At 45.0% G+C, this 19,460-nt stretch overlaps 1 protein-coding gene across 4 annotated transcripts in view; it reads right to left on the reverse strand.

Annotated features, from left to right (window-relative positions):
• Window positions 1-1,273: 1,273 nt before the first annotated feature.
• Window positions 1,274-19,460, reverse strand: part of LOC132996839 (R3H domain-containing protein 1-like) — a 38,400-nt gene continuing 20,213 nt past the window's right edge. Inside the window, exons 5-25 of one of the 4 annotated variants that reach the window (XM_061067203.1) lie at window positions 19,149-19,227; window positions 18,796-18,855; window positions 18,568-18,708; window positions 18,214-18,322; window positions 17,973-18,068; window positions 17,599-17,624; window positions 17,325-17,378; window positions 16,429-16,661; window positions 14,698-14,967; window positions 14,093-14,247; window positions 13,550-13,660; window positions 12,251-12,610; window positions 11,810-12,041; window positions 8,477-8,634; window positions 8,019-8,152; window positions 6,503-6,606; window positions 4,728-4,909; window positions 3,995-4,139; window positions 3,499-3,596; window positions 3,296-3,380; window positions 1,274-2,485 (exon numbers count right to left, since the gene is read on the reverse strand). In XM_061067203.1, the coding sequence (XP_060923186.1) occupies window positions 2,223-2,485; window positions 3,296-3,380; window positions 3,499-3,596; window positions 3,995-4,139; window positions 4,728-4,909; window positions 6,503-6,606; window positions 8,019-8,152; window positions 8,477-8,634; window positions 11,810-12,041; window positions 12,251-12,610; window positions 13,550-13,660; window positions 14,093-14,247; window positions 14,698-14,967; window positions 16,429-16,661; window positions 17,325-17,378; window positions 17,599-17,624; window positions 17,973-18,068; window positions 18,214-18,322; window positions 18,568-18,708; window positions 18,796-18,855; window positions 19,149-19,227 (3,095 nt within the window). In that variant the 3' untranslated portion in view covers window positions 1,274-2,222. Of the gene's footprint in view, window positions 2,486-3,295; window positions 3,381-3,498; window positions 3,597-3,994; window positions 4,140-4,727; window positions 4,910-6,502; window positions 6,607-8,018; window positions 8,153-8,476; window positions 8,635-11,809; window positions 12,042-12,250; window positions 12,611-13,549; window positions 13,661-14,092; window positions 14,248-14,697; window positions 14,968-16,428; window positions 16,662-17,324; window positions 17,379-17,598; window positions 17,625-17,972; window positions 18,069-18,213; window positions 18,323-18,567; window positions 18,709-18,795; window positions 18,856-19,148; window positions 19,228-19,460 lie in introns of those variants that run through there. The other 3 variants (XM_061067201.1, XM_061067200.1, XM_061067202.1) reach the window with 3 other exon arrangements.

Here is a 19,460-nt window from a genome sequence, read left to right on the forward strand (position 1 = left end):
TGGCTCTTAGGGTTTTTATTTTATTTATTTTTAGGTCATTAAAATATTAATACGAGATAATGAAACGTCAGTGACTTCCTCTAAAGGTGTTTATTCACGTTTATATTTCATGCTTCTTCACAGAGCAGAGGTTTATGTGTTAGGTTTATTTCCACGTTCACCTGAATCTGTTTTTCTGTTCTCACCTTAAATCTTGAACACAGGTGACATCATTACTTTCTCAGACTGAAAATAAAGATCTCCATCGCCACCTGGTGGCTGGCTGCAGTACTGGTTAAAGACCCTGCCTGCCCCATGTTAGTGGATGGGACATGGGGGGGGGGTCCCTTGAGAGGAGGGTCAATCATGACGCTTCAACCTGTTTCATAACTTATATCATTACGTCATTAACTAATACTGACGAGCTACACTGCACCAGGTGGCGGTTGAGACATTTTAGCTTCACACTTAGGGGCGTCGTCATGTCGGCCATCTTTATATTGTTTATTACGTGTAAAGACACGCATATTGAGATACAGGTGGAAAACCCAGACGCTAATATTATTATAAGATCTTAAATGGATTTGATTAAATGACAGGCGAAGTAGCTTGTAGCCTGACTTTGGCTCATATATATTTTTGTACCTTCAGCTTTGTCCAGTGACGTCAGCGACTCCGTCCAGGATGGAGACAGTGACCTCCTCCATGTCTCCTCCTGCGGCTCTGGAAGTGAGCGGTCAGCTTGTCCACTGTCCTTCAGGTGGGCAACAGGTGGTCGGGGACACAGGACACAAACCACCACCCTGCCAGTGTCCCCATCAGACAGTTCACTCTGCCTGAACCTGTGTAATAACCACTGCAGTTACACCCTTTGGCCACTGAGTGTCTCCGTTTCCCCACATTTGAATTAATCTGCAGCTTTAAATGCAAACCGGCTGATTTATGCAGTTTGAAATGAGGCTACAAAGAAAAACAAATATCTCTGCAATGCCCAACAGGCACAGATACAAGCTGCACGGCAACATCCACAGACAAGTTGCCTCATCTGATTTGCTCTTTTAAAAACATCCTCCTACGAGGAGACGTTAAATTAGAGCGTCCATTTGCTGGCTGTGAATTATTAATCGTCCTGTTTTTTGGCTTTCAGAGAAAGTTATGTCGACACGTGTGGTGAAAACATTTATTAGTCGGACAAGAATAAAAAGAAAGGCCACGCCGGACACAGAACTCTTATGAGTCACACAAAGAGAAAAAAAACCCAACACAAAATGAAGTAGTGACAAACACGATTGCATTTTTCTTGTGCATATAAACATTTTTAATTAAATATAAAAGAAAGTGGCCTGGCTGAGTGCAACAAACAGGCATGAGGGGTTTAAAAGAGGAGAATCCAGGCCCTGATTCAAATCAAATCTCCGTCCTTGATCGTCACTTCAGTGCAAACGCAACATTCACTGTGTAGAAACGTGATGTTAAATTATTCAGGTAGTGGATCTATTATTCAGTGTTTATTATTGTATGGGCTCACATGGTACAAGTGCTGCAGCGTGTTTCATTGTCGGGAGCATGTTATACAAGACACGACACCCGCTCATGTGATTAACTCACTTTCAAACTGGAGCACGGCAACAAATGTACTGATCCACGTCGATTAAATCACTTTAAATTAATTGAATTCGATACGGATGCGAAATTGAAACGAAATAATATCCTCTAATTGTCTAAAGCGGGCACAAAAACCTTCTGGAACCAGACTGCGGTTGATTATGTGGATGTTATGCTGGATATGGTGCTGCTGTCACACTCGTACACCTGCTATGAAAAGAGCCACAGAGGAGACACAAACATCTTAGCTGGCAAATAAATCCTAAAGCTCTTGGAACACTTTTAAACAGCAAACTTGCTTTTTTTTTTTTGTTTTTTTTTTTTAGAAAAGAGGAAGCCTCAAATTGAACTCAGCGGCCATTTTACTAACGAGCCCCCGAGTGGTGGGGGCTGCTGCCTGTTTGGCCAGAGAAGAATTAAAAAGAAACTAAAACAAAATAAAAAAAAAAAGGAACATTCATTCTTCAAACATTAGATACTGTTTTTGGATTTGGACAGGGTCTGGTGAGACGGTCCAGACTGAGGCAGCAGAGGCAGGTGGTTGGATGTGCGTTGATGTGGCGCTCCGTAGATGCACCGAGATCCCGGCGGCTTCTCTCCGAGTCGCTCCCGCTCGGGTCTGGTGTTTTATCGGGAGTTTAAAAGGAAGCCCGGGGGCTGCGGTGGTGGAGCGCGGTGCTTGGGACAGCGTATCTGGAGGGTAGCATGGCAAAGAGAGGGTGAGATGAGGCCGGGTCTCTGCTGGGAGCGGCTCTGGTTGGGTTGCTCAGCCGGGGCTGGTGGTCCGACGGCCGCGGGATCAGTTCCCCCCCCCCTTCGCAGAGCTCTGCCAGGAGGTGGTGGGAGTCTGTACAGCTGATCCCCTCTGGAGGATCTGTCACTTCCAGGATGCGAGTGCTCACTGCACACACACACACACACACACACACACACAGTGAGCAGCAGTGCCAGTAAATAAAAACAACTGTCATGGGTGAAGAGAAGTTTCAGACCTGCACCATCGGGAGGCTTCGACAAACTGCTGCAGTCGGCTTTTAAGTGTTTGGGTCGATCGGAGGGCAAACCTGTTGCTCAAGCTAAATAATATAAAATATATAGTTGGGTTTTTAATGCTTTTTGGTAGATTAAACTATTTAAAAATAGATTGTTGTAAAATAAGAAATAACCAAGAGGAGGCTGCTTATGAGCTCCTCCGTGTTGATTGCACTGGAGGGATTGTTGACGCGAGCACCTGAATAACGCAGGAAACAGCTCGGAGAGTAGGAGAGAAAATTACGCCGCGATATTTGAAATAATCAGCACTTTTCTTTCAGCAACAATACCGCCCGGGCTGCAGGTTGCACTGCCAGGTGTGGATTCTGCCCCGTCTGTAATTTATTCTGCTTACATTCACAAACACGACGCCTTCCTCCACGGCAACGGAGCGCAGCAAGCATATTCTGACACAATAAAAAAAAAAACGTTATTTCAGTTAATCTGCCGAGCAGACGACGCAGCAGCTGGATTTATCACGGGATTCGCTTTTTTTTTTTTTTTACACGAGTTTCCTTTTATGACTGACGTCTTCCAACCTGACGTTTGACAGCGAATCGCCTGAATTCCCGCACAAATTGAAGGAGGTAAAACTTCATTATATAGAGATTGATATCGGGCGTCTCTTGCCGCGGAGAAGAGGTCCGACTGCCAAGCCTCCCTCTGGACTTCCTATTACCTGCTTCACATACACTGAGATCTGAAGACAGAGGTTTTCTGCTGGCCTTCCTCCCATGACCGCTACGCCAAACCCCCAGTGGAACCTGAGGACACAGAGGACAGTTAGAGGTGGATTCGTGGGAGGAGCGGAGACCGCTGACATCATTTTATAATAAAATCCCATGTGTTAGCGATAGAAGACGTTGGGTGAAGGTGACCAACCTGGTGTTTGGTCACCATGTGGGCAGTGTGGATCAGCGGAGGTCTGATGGAGGGTTTGTAATGCAGAGGTTGGCCCAGTAGAGAGTAGTGGGCTTCACCTGAAGGTCACAGCAACAACAGTGCATTAATTACTACTGTATGCACCATATAATCATTTGAATTTGAGCTAACAGGAGGTCATGTCTGATTGGCTGCTTTAGTGAGTGTGCACGCTAAATTCAAAGTGTTACGAGAGATGTTATCATCGAGAGCTCATGGTGATAATTTCCGATTTTCTTTATTTGCTGTAATGAAATAATTTTTGTGGGAAAAGCTTCTCGCCGAAATATAATTAACTTGCCTGCGAACAGGGTTTTTTTTCTGTGATTAAAATGTACCAGTGCAGACTCAGGATTAGGGCACAAACATAATTTCCTCTGTTTTAATTAGGCGGCCATGTTGGCGAGCATGTCTTCTGTTGAACGTGTGACTGAGTGAAGAAGTCGAGTGGCCCGACCTGGTCCACTGTGGCAGAAGGCTGTAGGGAGCTGCGGGTGGTGGGCCATGACAGGGATGGGCGAGATGCCTGGTGGGAGGAGCCCCTTGACGCTGGGCGGCTGGCCTGGCGAGGGCGTGAGCGCCGGGGACGAGCGCAGGCTGCTCTACACACAACACACCGACGGGGGCGGCGGGAGAGAACGGGGAGAGAAACACACAAAAACACTTTCATTCAAAAAAAAGCAAACCTCAGCTCCGGCTTTCTTCCCAAAAGTCATTTTGTAGCTCGAGCCGTTGCTTTAATGCACCATTCCATCCACATTAGTCCCACTAATGGACCATTACAACCTAATACTAAGGACTATTTTCTCCTCATTTTCAGGTTGCAGCGGTGTTGACTTCATTTGCAAGAGCCGGTTTACTCCGACATTAACCTAACTGGCAGCAGGGAGGCTGCTTTTAGCCCGAGGAGACGAGACTCAGTCAAATACACACATTTAACACTGACATCTGCATTGTCCTGTGACCAACCTTTTCTCAGCACATTTATACTTTAACTTGAAACGCTCAGGAAGACGCTGAACCTCTGGGCCACTAATTAACTTAAATGTTTTCACAGCCACGAGACAATAAATGAGGTTAAAAGGTTGTAAATACAATCTTATCACTTTGAACCATTAAGGGGAAACGGCTTTTATTGCATTGTGTGCGAGTCTCTCCTCCTAGTCTTTGCACTTGGGCAGCGTTTGTACCTGGGTGAGGTCTGGAAGCGGCGGGAGCTCGGCGGGCCGGCGGCTGCGCTGGTTCTCGGGCCCCGGGTGTTTGTAGCCGGGCTGTTTCCGCTGGCAGGGGGAGGGGGCCCGGGGCTGCTGGCAGGGGGCCGCTGTCATCTGCAGCATCATCATGCCACTGCTGGGGGCCGGAGGCAGCAACCCTACACACACACACACACACACGTTAAAATAAATAGATGCAAACACAGGCTGAAATACGAAATGACAGATTTGTGTTTGACAAAAGGGAAATCATGTTGGACACCTTATACAAGTATTTTCATTTAATTCATCAGCTCAACTCGTCATCTATGCACCAGAGGAAACTCTAAATGCGTTTGGGCCCGGAAGCTGCTTCTCAGCACTTCTTGTTCGGCACCGAGCTTCATCAGTGAGAACTCTCACACCGTTAGCTGCTGAACAATTAGGCTCTAAGTGCCTTGATTATAAAAGGCACATCCGTGGTGCATTAACAAACCGTTCCCCTTTCCCGGCTAAATCCACCGCGGTGATCCGAGCGATCCAATTATCTGACGAGTTTCTGACGCATGGCGGTGAATAATGTGACTTTAAAGGAAAAGAACAAACACGTGGAGATGTGACCTCCTGCTCTGTGAACTCCGAAAACCACACAACACGTTTCCATCTTATTCATTTCTCTTTACATAGAAACTGGAAATCGTATGGCAAACTTTACTCAGCTGACGCCGCTGTTGATTTATGGAATAATACCTAATAACAGTCGCAAGGACAGTGGGTATTTGGACTTAATCTGACGATTATTTCTGGCCCCAGCACAGCCAATTAAAAATGTTTACTGGTGACGCTGTAGGTAAGGCGGCCGCGAGACCTTCATCTGACCTCATTACTGACGAGCTGGAAATGATGGCTCCCTCCGCTGCTCTGCCGTGATATCAGACATGAATAATAAAGGTCATTAGTGAGGAGGCCGCCCCACCAGAGTCTCTGGACAGTGATTCTGAGAGTCTTCTAAAGGCCAACACCGAACAGGCGAGACATTAAAACACTGTCTCATACCTCAAAAAAGACGAATCCCTGCAAGAAGCCATTCCACCACCTGTATTCTTCCTCAAACTTTTGCTGGTTTTGTTCTGTAAACAACTGTTTAACATCTTGGTTTGTACATATCTTTGTCGTCCAGATTCCATTGGTCACAAAACACATCGAACTCAGCCAACATATCGTTATCTCTTTATTCAAACCCCTGAAATGTCAATACTGGTATTGACTTCAATAATCAAGTCAGGACATCACATCCATCATCCACTTATCATGTAAGTAGCTTGGACTGTGGAAATACTTTAAAAATTAAAAGGGATAAAGTTTCTGTGTGAAAAAGGTTGATACCACATTTGATCACTTACATTTTTATTACTTTAATCAAACATTATCGGATTACTCCTTTATTCCTTCCCTGTTACATGATGATGGCGACACTGCCGCACCAATTGTATAAATATATAAATATAAAAACCTATTATTTTCTGTCCTCCCCTTTCTCCTGCATAACTATATCAACCACTGAATATCTTTAAAATTGATGTATGAGGAGCTTCTTGTAAATAGCTGTGCTGTCATCACATGATAAACTACACAGAATCTTCATTTAGGAGGAGGACAGTGGGGGAAACAATGAATTGAATGGACAAAGTGAAAACGCTAATTTCACCACATGATCAACATGCAAATGTTGGAATTTAGAGGTGATGTTAGAGCTTTAGATGCGAGCGTACCTGCGTACTGTTGGCCTGGGTGCTGCTGGGAGACACACGGGGACTGGGACTGAGGAAACTGGAGCTGCTCCATCATCTGGGCGGGCAGGAAACTCACCGTTGAACTGTGAACAAACACACACAGCAAGTTTTTCAAGGGGTTCAGCAAATTAAATTAAGACTTTTAAAAGACATTAAATACTTCCAAGTCTAATATCAAATTTACGGCGGCCTTTACAAAAATCCACTCTAAACCTGCACAGGCGTGAATCTCCCGGAGCTGCAGGATCCTCGCGCTGCAGCTGAGGTATTAAATTTGAAATCTATCAGCTTGGTCCATCTGCAGAGTCGGCACGCGGCACGGTGAGCAGCTCGTCTGCAGGGACTCGTGTGCAGCTGGTGAGAAAGCCGGCTGCAGGTGGACGGTCGATCCTCGTGGGAGAAGAGTGAGCTGCTCGGAACGCTGCCGCATAAATCATCCACCGCGACTGCCCTACTAACGCAGCCTCATTTTACAGCTGGGACAGTGAGAAAGTCACCTTTCTGTGCGCGCGTGCGTGCGTGCGTGCGTGTGTGTGTGTGTGTGTGTGTGTGTGTTTCGTTGTTCTCCTGCAGGTGATGACTCCGTGCACGCGGTTGTGTTGGTGTCTGGTGTTTGTGCGCGAACCATCGTCCCAGCAGTGCCCCACTCAACACTACCCAGATTGATTGGGTCCACGGAAGAAGAAACTAATTACATGTTTTGCTTTCTGCGAACCAGTTCTATCAATCAGCTCTAATGAGAGAGGGTCTGTGATGCACACCACTCCACAGCAGCAGCAGCAGCGGAGGAGGAGGAGGAGGACTGGAGGAAAATGACTCCGGCTCTTGGAGAGGGTGTCGGAGTCGACATTCATCAGCTGCACGCAGACCCAGCTCGCCAAAAGCATTCTGGTAATAACTTCATATCCCCCCCCCCCCCCCGGTGAACAACGATGACCTTGGCTCAGAGGGGCTGTGGGGATTCACTCATCAGGCCTGTTAGGTCTATAAATAAGAGGCACCTTCACAAGTGAGAAACAGCTCCGAGAGCCCGCAAATCGGTTTGTGGGACGAAGCCGAGCTAATAACTCAATGTAAACCCGATTAGAGCGAGTTCAGCGATTAGAAGCTGTCATAATACAGGGGCAGCCATAAATCAGAACAGGTGTATTATCAGTGTAAACATGTCTTAAGTTCATTTGGGCCGCAACAGAAAACTAAATTAATTTAAATCGGATTCTTTCGGACTTTAAACTGATTATTAAATGAGTCAATGTAAAGTGGATTAGTACTGAAATCATGTTAACACCAAAAAATGTAGGAAATATTGCTGCTAACAAATTTCTCCCATGTATCAAAATAAATAAACAGATTTTGAAATGTCAGTATTTTATCTTTAAGATTAAATACTAAATGCTAAATGCTGACTAACTTAAAAGCCACGATATCGCTTTAATAGATTCTGTCCGAAATATAAAATAAAAAAGGAGATGAAATGCTCGTCCTTCGGTCGTACCTCATGGTGGTGTGCTGGTTCGGGGGGAGCAGGCTGTAGTAGGGCTGCATGCCAGCAACAGCCATCGCCCCCTGTCCCGGCTGGCAGGACACAAACACTGGCTGCTGGTACGTCTGCTGTGGCACAGAAACCTGCTACAGAAGAAAACAACACATTGTACAAACACGAATCAAGTGAATAACATAGAAAACAGATTTTAGAAGCACAGAGAGAAATGTTAGATCGTTGGAAAAAGGGGTTTGTGAAAATGGAAAACATGCAGCTAGATTTATTCAGGAGAAATAACTCCGACGTCAATAAAAACATGTTTGTGCACTTGATTAACCTCGTTTCTCTAAAAAGAATAAAATCAGCCTGAAAACAGCAAATTTCAGTCATAAATAAATGAGCTGAAAGCTATTTGCTGATTTTTATTATATCTGACACTCATAAGAAAAGCCTCCCTTGATAAAACCTACCTGATAAGACTGCATTGGAGGGTACTGGACCATCATGCCTTGCATCTGGTTGCCCATATTGCTTTGCTGGTTGCCAGTGAGGGCGAGGTTGGGTGTTGGCTGCACGCCCACTACAGTCTGGTAGCTGGACGCTGGGTTTGGCATCACAGCTTGGTGCACTGGGGCAAAAGGAGAAAAGGCAGAGCAGCGTGACCGGATGGAAGGTGACTCTGGATTATAAGAACATGACACACGAAACAATTAGATATTCAGGATTAATATGCAACACAGCAGGAGGAGACGCTAATACAACTAGGGGAAAAACTCAAGATTTTACAAGAAAATAAAGACATTTTGATGTTAAATTTTCTTGTTAAAATAATTAGACTAAAGAGATTTAAATGAAGGAACCTACAGCAGATCGAAAGATAGTGGAAGTCGGGACTTTGCTCAGGGAGTCGAGCTGTTACAGCTTAGCAGCTTTGAGGCTCTTGGAATAAATGAGAAAGTCAATATATTTGATTTAGCCTGTGGTGGCCTGCACATGCAACCTGAGTGGCCGGGGCCACGTCGCTGCCTGGGAAAAAATAAATTCTACAAGTGATTTGGTCGAGTGGGTGAACACAAAATGAGATCGCACTTCTAAAGAACTTCTTAAAAAAAATGCATTTAGAGCGCCCCAAAGAAAACGTTGCACAAGAAGACGATACAAAGTCACACAGGTACAGCCATTTTACAGATGGCCTAAAATGGCGGCGGCTGTTCCGAGCCTGAGGGGAGGAGGGGGTGGAGACGGACCCTTAAATGTCAAGGTGACAAAAAAAAGACATTTGAAAATAGTGTCCCTGGTGACACACAGATGTGGAAATCCAAGTGACAAAGGAGAGGACGTCCTTTTGTGAAGGTGTCTCTACAGTCTGCCGCCCTGGGAGGAAAAGTACAGCTAGACAATGAAAATGCTCCGCGAGGAACCGAGGGGGGAGGACTATTTTTATCCACCCCCGTCTCCCACCTTCACTTACAAACCGAGCATGAAACGAGCGTTATATCAAATGCACACAGTTTTATTCCATACCAGCCGGCAGCAGATGAGGGGAGACTGTGCTGTCTTTATTTAGAAAATTCCTTCAGAGGCAGGTAATGAGTGTCCGGCCGTCAATGACTGCCCTGCTTTTGGACAGTTTCAGGTATTTGAAGCATCAACAAGGACGGAGCAAAGAGTTTCTAAGTTACACAGCTCCGTCCTCCTTCAGCTCCACAGTTGGTCTCCGGTCATAGAGACGGACGGGTTCCTGTCCGTCCTGCAGGTGAGGAGTGAGGGGCGGAAAAAGAGACCGGTTCACTGTGAGATTCGTAGAGGTCTCTCAGACAGCGTCCCGGCCCCGGATCCCGCCTCTCAGACTCAGGACGTCTCCCACACTATCCAGCCCTCTCAGACCAGAGATCTGAGCCACATCGTTTATGTACAATAATTATTGATGGACAATATTTATTGGATTTCTAGAAACTCGCATATTTCTTTATTGGTTAAACCCAGAATCAGTTAGAAAAAAAAAGCCTCAAGATGTTTTAAAACCCCAAGATGAGAGGGAATTTGAACATTTAAGAACCACACAAAATAATTATCTAGTTTCTGACTATTTACCAGCATCATTCAACCCATAATTTATATTTTTTTTGTTTCAATCAATGCTCAAATCAAGGATGATGTATTTGTTATATTGGAAAGTTGGTTGATTTACCACTGCCACCTTTTCTCTCTAGCAATGGCACGGCTGATTCCATCATTTTGTCACAAAAGAAGAAGTGCCTGTTCAAATAAAATTTAGTTTTTAAAATCAAAGAGGATTATCTTTCATTGTACAGTCAGTTTAAGTTTTAATCAATTTCAATTAAATTGGCAACCTTTTTGATAATCTATTAATCATTAAAAGGCATTTTCTTTTTTGATTCAGCTTGTGAAAATATGCTTCTCCTCATTTAAATTGAATATTTGGTTCTTTGACTGTTGGTTGGATTGATCCAGACTTCTGATGACATCCACCCGGGGGTCGAGGAAATGACGATGGGCATTCTCGTGTCAAAGAACCTCTTAATAACCTCTAGCGTCACATAATAGTAAAGACTAAGGGAAGATCCGTGGAACATTCACATTAAATATGAAAGGCTTTATTCAGAATGACCATGACTGAAGCCGAAGCCCTGTGGGGATGGGGACTGTCTGATGCAAGTGAGTGGAAACATTCGCAGGTTTCTCTGTGGACACCGACCGGGCCCTCAGAGAATTGCCGCTGATCAATTATTTATTGTGTGTGCAACCCGTGCTGCCGTGTCTTCACCTTTAGATGGTCGTATATGTATTGTTTTTAATTATTGCAAAAAAAACAGAAGGGACACGAGGCGCTGGAGTCATTTTTCCCACCATTTCCCTGAGAAATAATTGCTGTCCTTTGCCTTTGTAGGTCAGCTTCATTTGTCCGCTGTCTATTCCCTGGGTCCCCAGCAGGGAAGCCGCATTTGCAGCCTACAGATGACAGAATAGTGCCGCAGCCACTTAAAGAGACGTGTGTGCAGTGTGTGTGCGTGTGCATGACTGTACAAGCTACAACTGTACAAAGACTACATCCAGCATTAGGCAAGAGAGTGAGTGTGTGTGAGTGTGTGCATGTGTGTGTGCTTGTGTGGAGAGAGAGACTGAGCAGGAGCTAACAATCTCAGCTCCTGTGGTGAAAGGGGAAAAAAAAAAAAAGACGACAGAGAAGCAGAATAATCAAGCAGATGACTCCCGGGGAGACATCTGAACTCGCACAAACAAACAAACCGGGAGGAAAGCAAGGGAGAAATATTTGTCCTTCACTAGAGCCGTCGGACTGCGGCTGGTGCAGCTCCCTCACGGAGAAAAACAAATAAGACGAGGAAGAACAACAAAAATGCAATCTAGGCACTCAAAGCAGGAGGCGAACAAAGTCTGTTGATAACGCAGGAAGGCCGCGACTCGCTGTGAACCCCACGAAGTCTGGAGACTCAAGGAAAAGCTGCTTCCCCATCAGAGACTATGGATCTTATTCATTAAAATAACCTTTGATTTGACCAATGCAACTATTTCAAAGCTCTATTTTTAAAGCTGCGGTTCTGCACAGAAATAAAAAGACGACCTGCTGCTCTCTTGGTTCCCCGGAGCGTTTGCTTTGCAACTCAAATTTTTAATTGGATATAATGACAATAAAGGTGAAAGACAGGCTTTTTGTAAGAAAGGGCTGTTTATGGATGTGTGTAAAAATAATTGGACTTTCTAGAAAAATTCCAAAAGCAATAGTTAAAATGTATTTCTATATAGAGAAAGAGTGTTATTACCTTGTTGGGGCAGGTTTTGGCTCTGAGGGCAGTTATAGGGCAGCGTGTTGACGGGGGGTCGGTAGTGATGGTGCTGCTGCTGCTGCTGATGATGCTGCTGCTGCTGATGATGATGATGCTGCTGCAGCTGATGATGCTGCTGCTGCTGATGATGCTGCTGCTGCTGCTGCTGATGATGATGCTGAGTGGAGCAGTGTGGGTGGTGGGATGAAGAGCAGTAACACGTGGACATCTGTAGGAGACACAGAACACAAATTCAAGGATTGTGTAACACGTCAGCGCCCATTTAATCCATTCCCCAGCAACAAGAGAAACCAGGGATTAGTCATAAAAGCTGGTTTCTGCTGCAGGAACGACACGTGGTGAGAAATTAGCACATTTTCAAACAGCTTTGGAGAGACAGCACGATTTGAGAAGCACCGCGGGGGGGGGGGTCCGTACCTGCTGTACAGGCTGCTGGAAGTAAGCGTGCTGCTGGAGTAACGGCTGGTTCAACGTGGCCCCGGGGAAAGCAGCAGGGCCCGGTGTGGAGCTGGAGTACGCTTGGTTGAGGCCTGGAGTTGGGAGTGGGACAGGATGACCCTGCAGCACCCCCGAGTGTCCTCCTGATGGCCCTGCCATCATGTAGCCAGCAACCTGCTGGGGAGGGGCTCCCTGCAGCACCATAGGGGAGGGGTGGTGGTGGTGGTGGTGGTACAAAGTTGGATAGTGGCGGGTGTCTTGAGCTGCGGCTCCGCTGTCACTGGGCGGCTGCTGCTGCGTCAGAGTCATGTGACTGAACTGGGCGTTTAGGACGTCGGGCTGGAAGGAGAATTCAGGGTTACATTTCTGAAGAACTAAATTAAATCCAATTTTACACAGCAAACACAAATATACATACAACACAAGCACTGACAGTGAAACCTGGGTCACAGTTTTTAATTCTGCGAGTCAGGATACGGATCAATTCACTTCACCCCCCAGGGACAGTCAACTGATTTCTGAGCTAAGTGCTGAATCAAAGACATTTGTCCAATGGGCTTCCACATGAGGATTTAAACAAACGCCGTATTAAAATCTGACCCAGGTCTGCAGAGACGAGCTGACTCCAGTGAACTGTTTATCTGTATCGCCAGCGCTCGCTGGTCCAGGTCATCTCTGACATGTTGTTGGAAGAGTAGTGTTTTAGTCATGGATTATTCAGCGCTAACATCTGCTGATGTATTAAATATTAATGGGACTTTCTACAGGCATAATTAGTCACAGAGGCATGTCTTTCACTAAAACCAGGTCAGAAATGAGGTTAAGTGAATGCATGATCTATATATGTGGGTAATGGCTCCTGCTGGATTTAGATGCACCTTTACACCATGAAAAAAATAAAAAATGGAATAGTTAAAAGGAGATTATAGGAAGGAAATAATAGGGAGAGAATATTGAGCATGATTTTACATATCACTACAAAGACCTTATTATACTAAACCTACAGTAACGAGGAGTCGAGGAATTGATATACAAATAAATTCACAATTTAAAACAAACATAAAAGCCACGTAGATAAAAGTGTGAAGACCTGGATCAAAACAGAGCTCAGAGCTTTTCTTAAGCTTGAGTAGAATCTTCCTGGGGTTTTCTAGACAAACCAGTTTAATTGAATTTCACAGCTCAGAGAAAAGTGTAGATAAACCCTTAATGAGCCAGGTCTGTCAGGAGATGGGACGGAGGAGGAATAATAAAACGGAAGAAGAAAAAGTTCTGTACCACAGTGTACTGTTGGTTAGGACAGAAGGGCAGGAACTGAGAAGGAGGAAGAGGATAAGAGACCATTGGGTTGTGGACAGGCTCAGAGGACGGCTGGAGAGGACAGATCGGCTGAGGGAGGAAGAGGAAGAGGAAGAAGACGGACAGAGGGACAGGGAATGAGACTTGGAAGGGTGTTGATAGGAAAATGGTGGAAGCTTCAACTGACCATTTGCTAAGTTGCTGTCGCTGCACCTGTTCGATGCACTTTACACAAATAATGGGCAATTTTACTAGTTGAAATGGGAAGTGGGCTACCAGCTACTTTCGATTCAACTCAGAACTCGTCGGGCTGAGATATGGGAGCTAAGTGATGATTGGACGATTGCTTTTTTGGGGAGGGGTTTTGGTAAATGGTTAATTAAACGGCTTTGTGAAGCTCCTAACATCCCACCATCAGCTCCAGTTTCAACACGATAAGTTAGTGAAGTTAAGAAAAACACACTTTACAGACAAATCCCACGTTCCAGATTCCAGCTGGAACATTAAGCCCCACCCACTGACCTGGGAGTGCAGATGATTGGTGGTCTGCTGCTGTCCTGCGGCAGAGATTGGCTGCTGTAGGGGTTTCCCCTGCTGTGGATTCCTGCCAGCAGCGGGGACGATGCTTCCCGGGTTATATAGTACAGCGCTGCCATCGGGATGGATGAAAGGCTTGCCTGTTAAATGAAATGCATAAGGAGACACTGATGTGAGCTGAGCACGTACTAATAATTCAGCCTCCTAAAGGAAAACACATGATTTATGGTGCTGGTAGACAGTGCAGGACACACCCAGTGCACGAGAGGAGACAACTGGCAGCAGCAGAAGTTCAGTTTGCAGCTCATGAGGAATATTTTCAGATTCCTCTCATCTGTCCGATGCATTTTGATCAGCTTGCTTTGGTCTGACAAACCGAGTGCAGCCGCATGCCAAACTGTAATTCTGTCCTGATGCCATGAACTTTCATTGGGACACCAGATAATTAAAGGACATAGATTTATTTTGGGGAAAAAATACTTTGATTTGATGCAAGAGATTGGGTTTTTGGTTTAGAAAATGTTTTTTTAATTTCCTGGTGATTTGTGATTCACTGAGAGAGAAGCACTGGAGGGACGTTTATCACCCACCTGTGTGTGGGTTGACCAGAACGCTGCCAGGTGGGATCGCTGAGGGTTCCAACGGCAACACGTAATAGCTGGTTGTGTCTAAAGCTGGCGGCGGCTGCGATGGGAGGCTCTTGATCATCTCCGGGTGTCCGGGGCCTCTGGTGTCGGCGGCCTGGTGGATCAATTGCGTGTTGAGGATGTTGGATCGGGTCGCGGCCGAAGCTGGGAGAGGCAGCTGGGGACGGGAGAGCGAGCTGGACGAGGAGCCGACGCTACTGCATGATTCGGAACCTGGAAAAAAAAAAATCAGGAGCAAAAACATTATCGTCTACTTCCTGCGTTTCCCAGAATGACAAATAGTAATGAGTTTATTCATAAAGCACTTTTCAAAACACAGCTACAAAGTGCTTTTCAATAAAAAAAGATATTTAAGAAAGATAAGACGATAAAACAAACTAAGAGTACTAAAAACTAATGACATTATAAAACACATGGAGGAAAATTAACTCAAACGCCATAAAGTTAAATCCCCGAAAAGCACTTTTAAACAAGTGGGTTTGTTTCGATGAGGCAGAGTTTGGTGCACTGATCTCCTCAGGGAAGTCATTCTGCAAAGACTCGGTCACCTTTGTTTTTCAATCAAAGGATCCACAAGCAACACGTCTGGGGATCTGAGGGCGGAGGACATACATGGCAGAAACAAATCTGATACACAGCTTGGGGGCAAAGCTTCTCAGAGCTTTCTTAGTAATCGATAGAAATTTTAAATCCCAAAAAAGGCCAGTGAGTGAATTTATCCTTTCAAAAGGTGAGCTCCTCGTTTCAGATGGAGTCGTCTCACTGCCTGTTGCAAAGAAGGGTTATTTTAGTGCTGAGGAGGACAAGGCAGCTGAGGCACGATGTCTCCTCCACTTAAACTCTCTGAACACTAAGCGAGGGCAGCCAGCCACCTCGTAAACAACTTTTTAAAAGTGCTACTCGGCCAAGAAGCGTAAATGAGAAGACGAGCCCACAGCGGAAAAACGCGTTTCATCTAATCTCAGCCAATCAACTTACAAATGTATCATATTGTGGAGTAAGCACTCACCGCTGGGGAGAGGCCCTAACTTCATCTTGGTGACTGGCGTGGCACTTCTACATTATGCAGCAGCTCCTCATTGCCGAGTTTGATCCTGCTGCTGTTACAACACTTTTTAAGAGCCTCGTCCATCAGCGTGTTGCTGCACGGTAATTACTCCCGACAGCTGTCCGGCTCCGGGGCCGGCCCACAGACTTTATTGACCACGGCAGGACGACAAACATTTGTTCTCATAACACCTCAAGTGCCTCGAGTGGCAGAGCGTGTTGCTTGACAATGCTAAATGTACGTTTCTGTTCCTCCTCCGCCTATTTGTACAATAAAATGACTAAAATAAATAAATAAAATTTTTCTTCTAAAAGCTGGGATGCAGAGTTTCTTTCTCTTGTGTGAGGAAAAGAAAAAAGAGCAGCTACACAAATCCCTCTGAATTTACGTTTACAATATAATCACCATCAATCATAAGCTAAGAAAGCAGGACTTGGTTTCTGTGTTGATGGCAGAATATCGTCTAATACTGTTGTTGTGTTTTAAACTCCCTCAGTAAGATATTCTACACTGCTTCATCTCATTTTAAACAACCTGAGGTTATTCTGAGAACGTTGTCTGCAGTATCTCGGCAGATTCTAAATATTGTAACGCAGCCGTGTGACGCAGCTCCACGTCTGCCTCACCTGTTTTGGAGAGCCTCCCGGTGCTCTTGCTGCTGGCTGTGCTGTCCCCTCGGACCAGGCCGGGGAGGATGCCGCTGAAGCTGCTGGCCTTGGTGATGGCGGGTCGCGGGGCGAGCCGGTTGGAGCTGTCCGAGCTGTCGGTGCTGCTCCACGGCCGCGGCTCGCCGTGCCGCGGCAGCGTGTCTGTCTCTGAGCTGCTCTGTCGGCTGGCGCCTGACCGGCCGGCACGTAGCCTGTTCAGGAAAACCACAACAAGTAGAAAAAATATTTTTATCAACAGTCCAAAAGGGAGTTCAAATGACAAGTAGATGAAAACTTAAGATTACTTAGAGAATATGGAACAAGGGCATTTTTGATATTAATCATTTATCAAATGACTCATTGCTTCATCTACTTATTGTTTCAGATCTTACTTTCAAATAAGCTATATTAAAAAATTTAAATGTTTACTGCTGTTCGGCCATAAAATTAAACACCAGATCCATGCATGAAATGGTAAAAAAAAAAAAGTATATTTCACAATTTCTCAATAGCCAACACATTCATCTTATCGAAACATATTAATCAATTCTTTTATAGATTTAACAGCATGACTGCGTTTTTACCCACATAAAAAAACGATTCTTGATCAATAAAAGATGACATTTAGAGAAATGGTTTCATGGTTTCATGGTTTAATTGGCAGGCTTTGGTCCGAGTAGCCTGTCCAACATGAAGAGGCCTGGGCTGAAAATCCCATTTCACAGAAGCTTTCTTGAGAAGCAGAAAAACAAATCCTCAGATCAGCACTCCTGTGCCGATTAAGACAGATGCCGATTCACAGGGTTCTCTCCCCCCCGCCTGCGTTGCAGTCTCTGAAAGGGGCTGAATGATGTGTGACGAAAGGGTGGGCTTACCTGAACATTTGCCGCCTCTGTTGGGTGCTCATGCATGCGTCTTCATCCTGCGCGCTGGAGGAAGGAGAGAGCTGTTACGGAACATGCTGTGACACAATGAGACATCCACCATTTTAAAAAACATGACAGAGCCGAGGCTGTTCCGACAGGAAAAAACCACACAAGTGATTTGTTTCAAAGTGAAGAGGTTCAAAAAGATGCTAAATTAACAATTCATGCAGGAGAGGAGAAGATAAGGTGGTGTTCATGGGATCAATGCAGTTTAAGAGCTTACCTTCTGTCTAGTATATAGTGATCTACCTGTGGGGTGAAAAGAAAATTACAGTCAATTACAGAAGTAGAGTTCATTACAAACATTTTTAGGTTTTCTCTCCAAAAAAATCCTGTGTCCTAATGGATTCGATTCTATAATATTTATCAATTTATCAATATAATTAAAACATTTTACATTTCCTAGCAGTTGCTTTGAAGCCAGTACAACTGCCTGCAGGTCGACAAAGGGGAGCTAACTGTCTAGAAATTCATAAATCCAGCAGTGGTAATTGGTAGCAAGAAATCTACAGAATTTGCACATGAATAGAAATGACACAAAGATTTGTGCAACATGGCGCCCCACCCCCCCAGCCCGCCTACACTAACAGCTCTCACATCATGTGCAAATATCCTTTCTCTGGCTCGCTGGTACTCCTCCTCCCGCTCCTCCATCGATTTGCTCCTCTTGTCAGCTTTCAAACGCATTCGAATCTGGCAAGGACACACCACACACACACACACATGCTTCTTTAGCAGCTATGTATGGGACGCCAGATTGTCCCACTCTTACCAACATGTCAGAAATGAAAGTGACAGCTTGGTGGAAGAAAAAAAAAAAAAAATACCCAACACCCACCGTGCTGTCTTCACGATCAAAGCTGGAGTTGTCTCGTTTGAGAATGTAGCGTTTCTGAAAGTCGTCCGCCCTGTCATCCTTGATGTGCTCGGAGAATTTCTGATCGGGTCTGTCGGGGGGGGGGGAATTCACAGGAGTTTTTAGTGGCAGCTTCATTCCAGGCAGATGCTGACAGCAACATATGCTAAGTAACAAGGACGGGCTGGAAAATAACTTATCAGTCAACTGACTTTAGCAGCTAAGGCTACAGCACATTTGTCAGGTAAAAGGATATTGTTATGTCTCCTTCAAGTGTCTGATACTAATGATATTTATGCTCTGAGGTTGTAGGTGAATCAGGGAAGAGAGGCTCACATTCTAGTGTTGGTGGTTTTGTTGATGACCACTGATTTTCCACTGGGATCCACATTGTGGTCCATTCCAAAGTAGGCTGCCACTCGGTGTAACAGCATCCTATGGTAAGGCGTCATGGGTGGAAACTTTCTCTTTTGACTTCTAGGGAGGGAAATAGAAATATTTTATGAAATTATGAAATACACCCATACAAGGCCAAACACTGGTGTTTAAATTAATAATTCTTACTCGTTATTGCTGATGAAGTCTAAGATGTCCTGTTCCAGTTTCAGAAGCATGCTCCGATCCCTGGAAAAACAAAACGTGTGAGCAGGTTTCTGCAGCCCCACCAAAAGCTTGAGGCCATTCAAACTCATCAATGTTTAGTTACTACTCCTAACAGAAAGGGCTTGGTCACACCAGGAACTAGCACAACAACATTCATCCAGGAGTTCTAACAGAATGTGAGGATCTAGAAGTTGAGTTGTGTCTTAAAGTTGTGTGAGATTATGTGGCCTCAGTTTGTTGAAGGTGTATTTCACAGTAAACTGCTGGTATGAGCCTTCGGAGGATCAGTGCTCGGAGGTTAATGTTGAACATACTTGGGGTTGCCTTTCAGTGTGTTGACCAGGAACTCATGGAGATCTATGCCAGTTGAATCTGTGTAGTCTTGACTGGAATCTGAAAAGAGAACCGTTTCAAGTGATCAAAATAATGCAGCTCATTTCTAAAAAGCAGATTCCATAGTAATTGTTCCCTGCGCACTAACAACCTGTGTACACTACTGCAACACAACTATCCTACAAATACCAGAGAAGAACGCTGTGTTCCCAGTACCACTGGGCGAGGCAGATGCCTGTAAATGGTGATGTGGTGCAGTGATGCCAAATTTAGCTGCAAACTTGTAATAAGAC

The sequence above is a fragment of the Limanda limanda genome, chromosome 23 (assembly GCF_963576545.1).
Source record: "Limanda limanda chromosome 23, fLimLim1.1, whole genome shotgun sequence".
NCBI lineage: Eukaryota > Metazoa > Chordata > Actinopteri > Pleuronectiformes > Pleuronectidae > Limanda > Limanda limanda.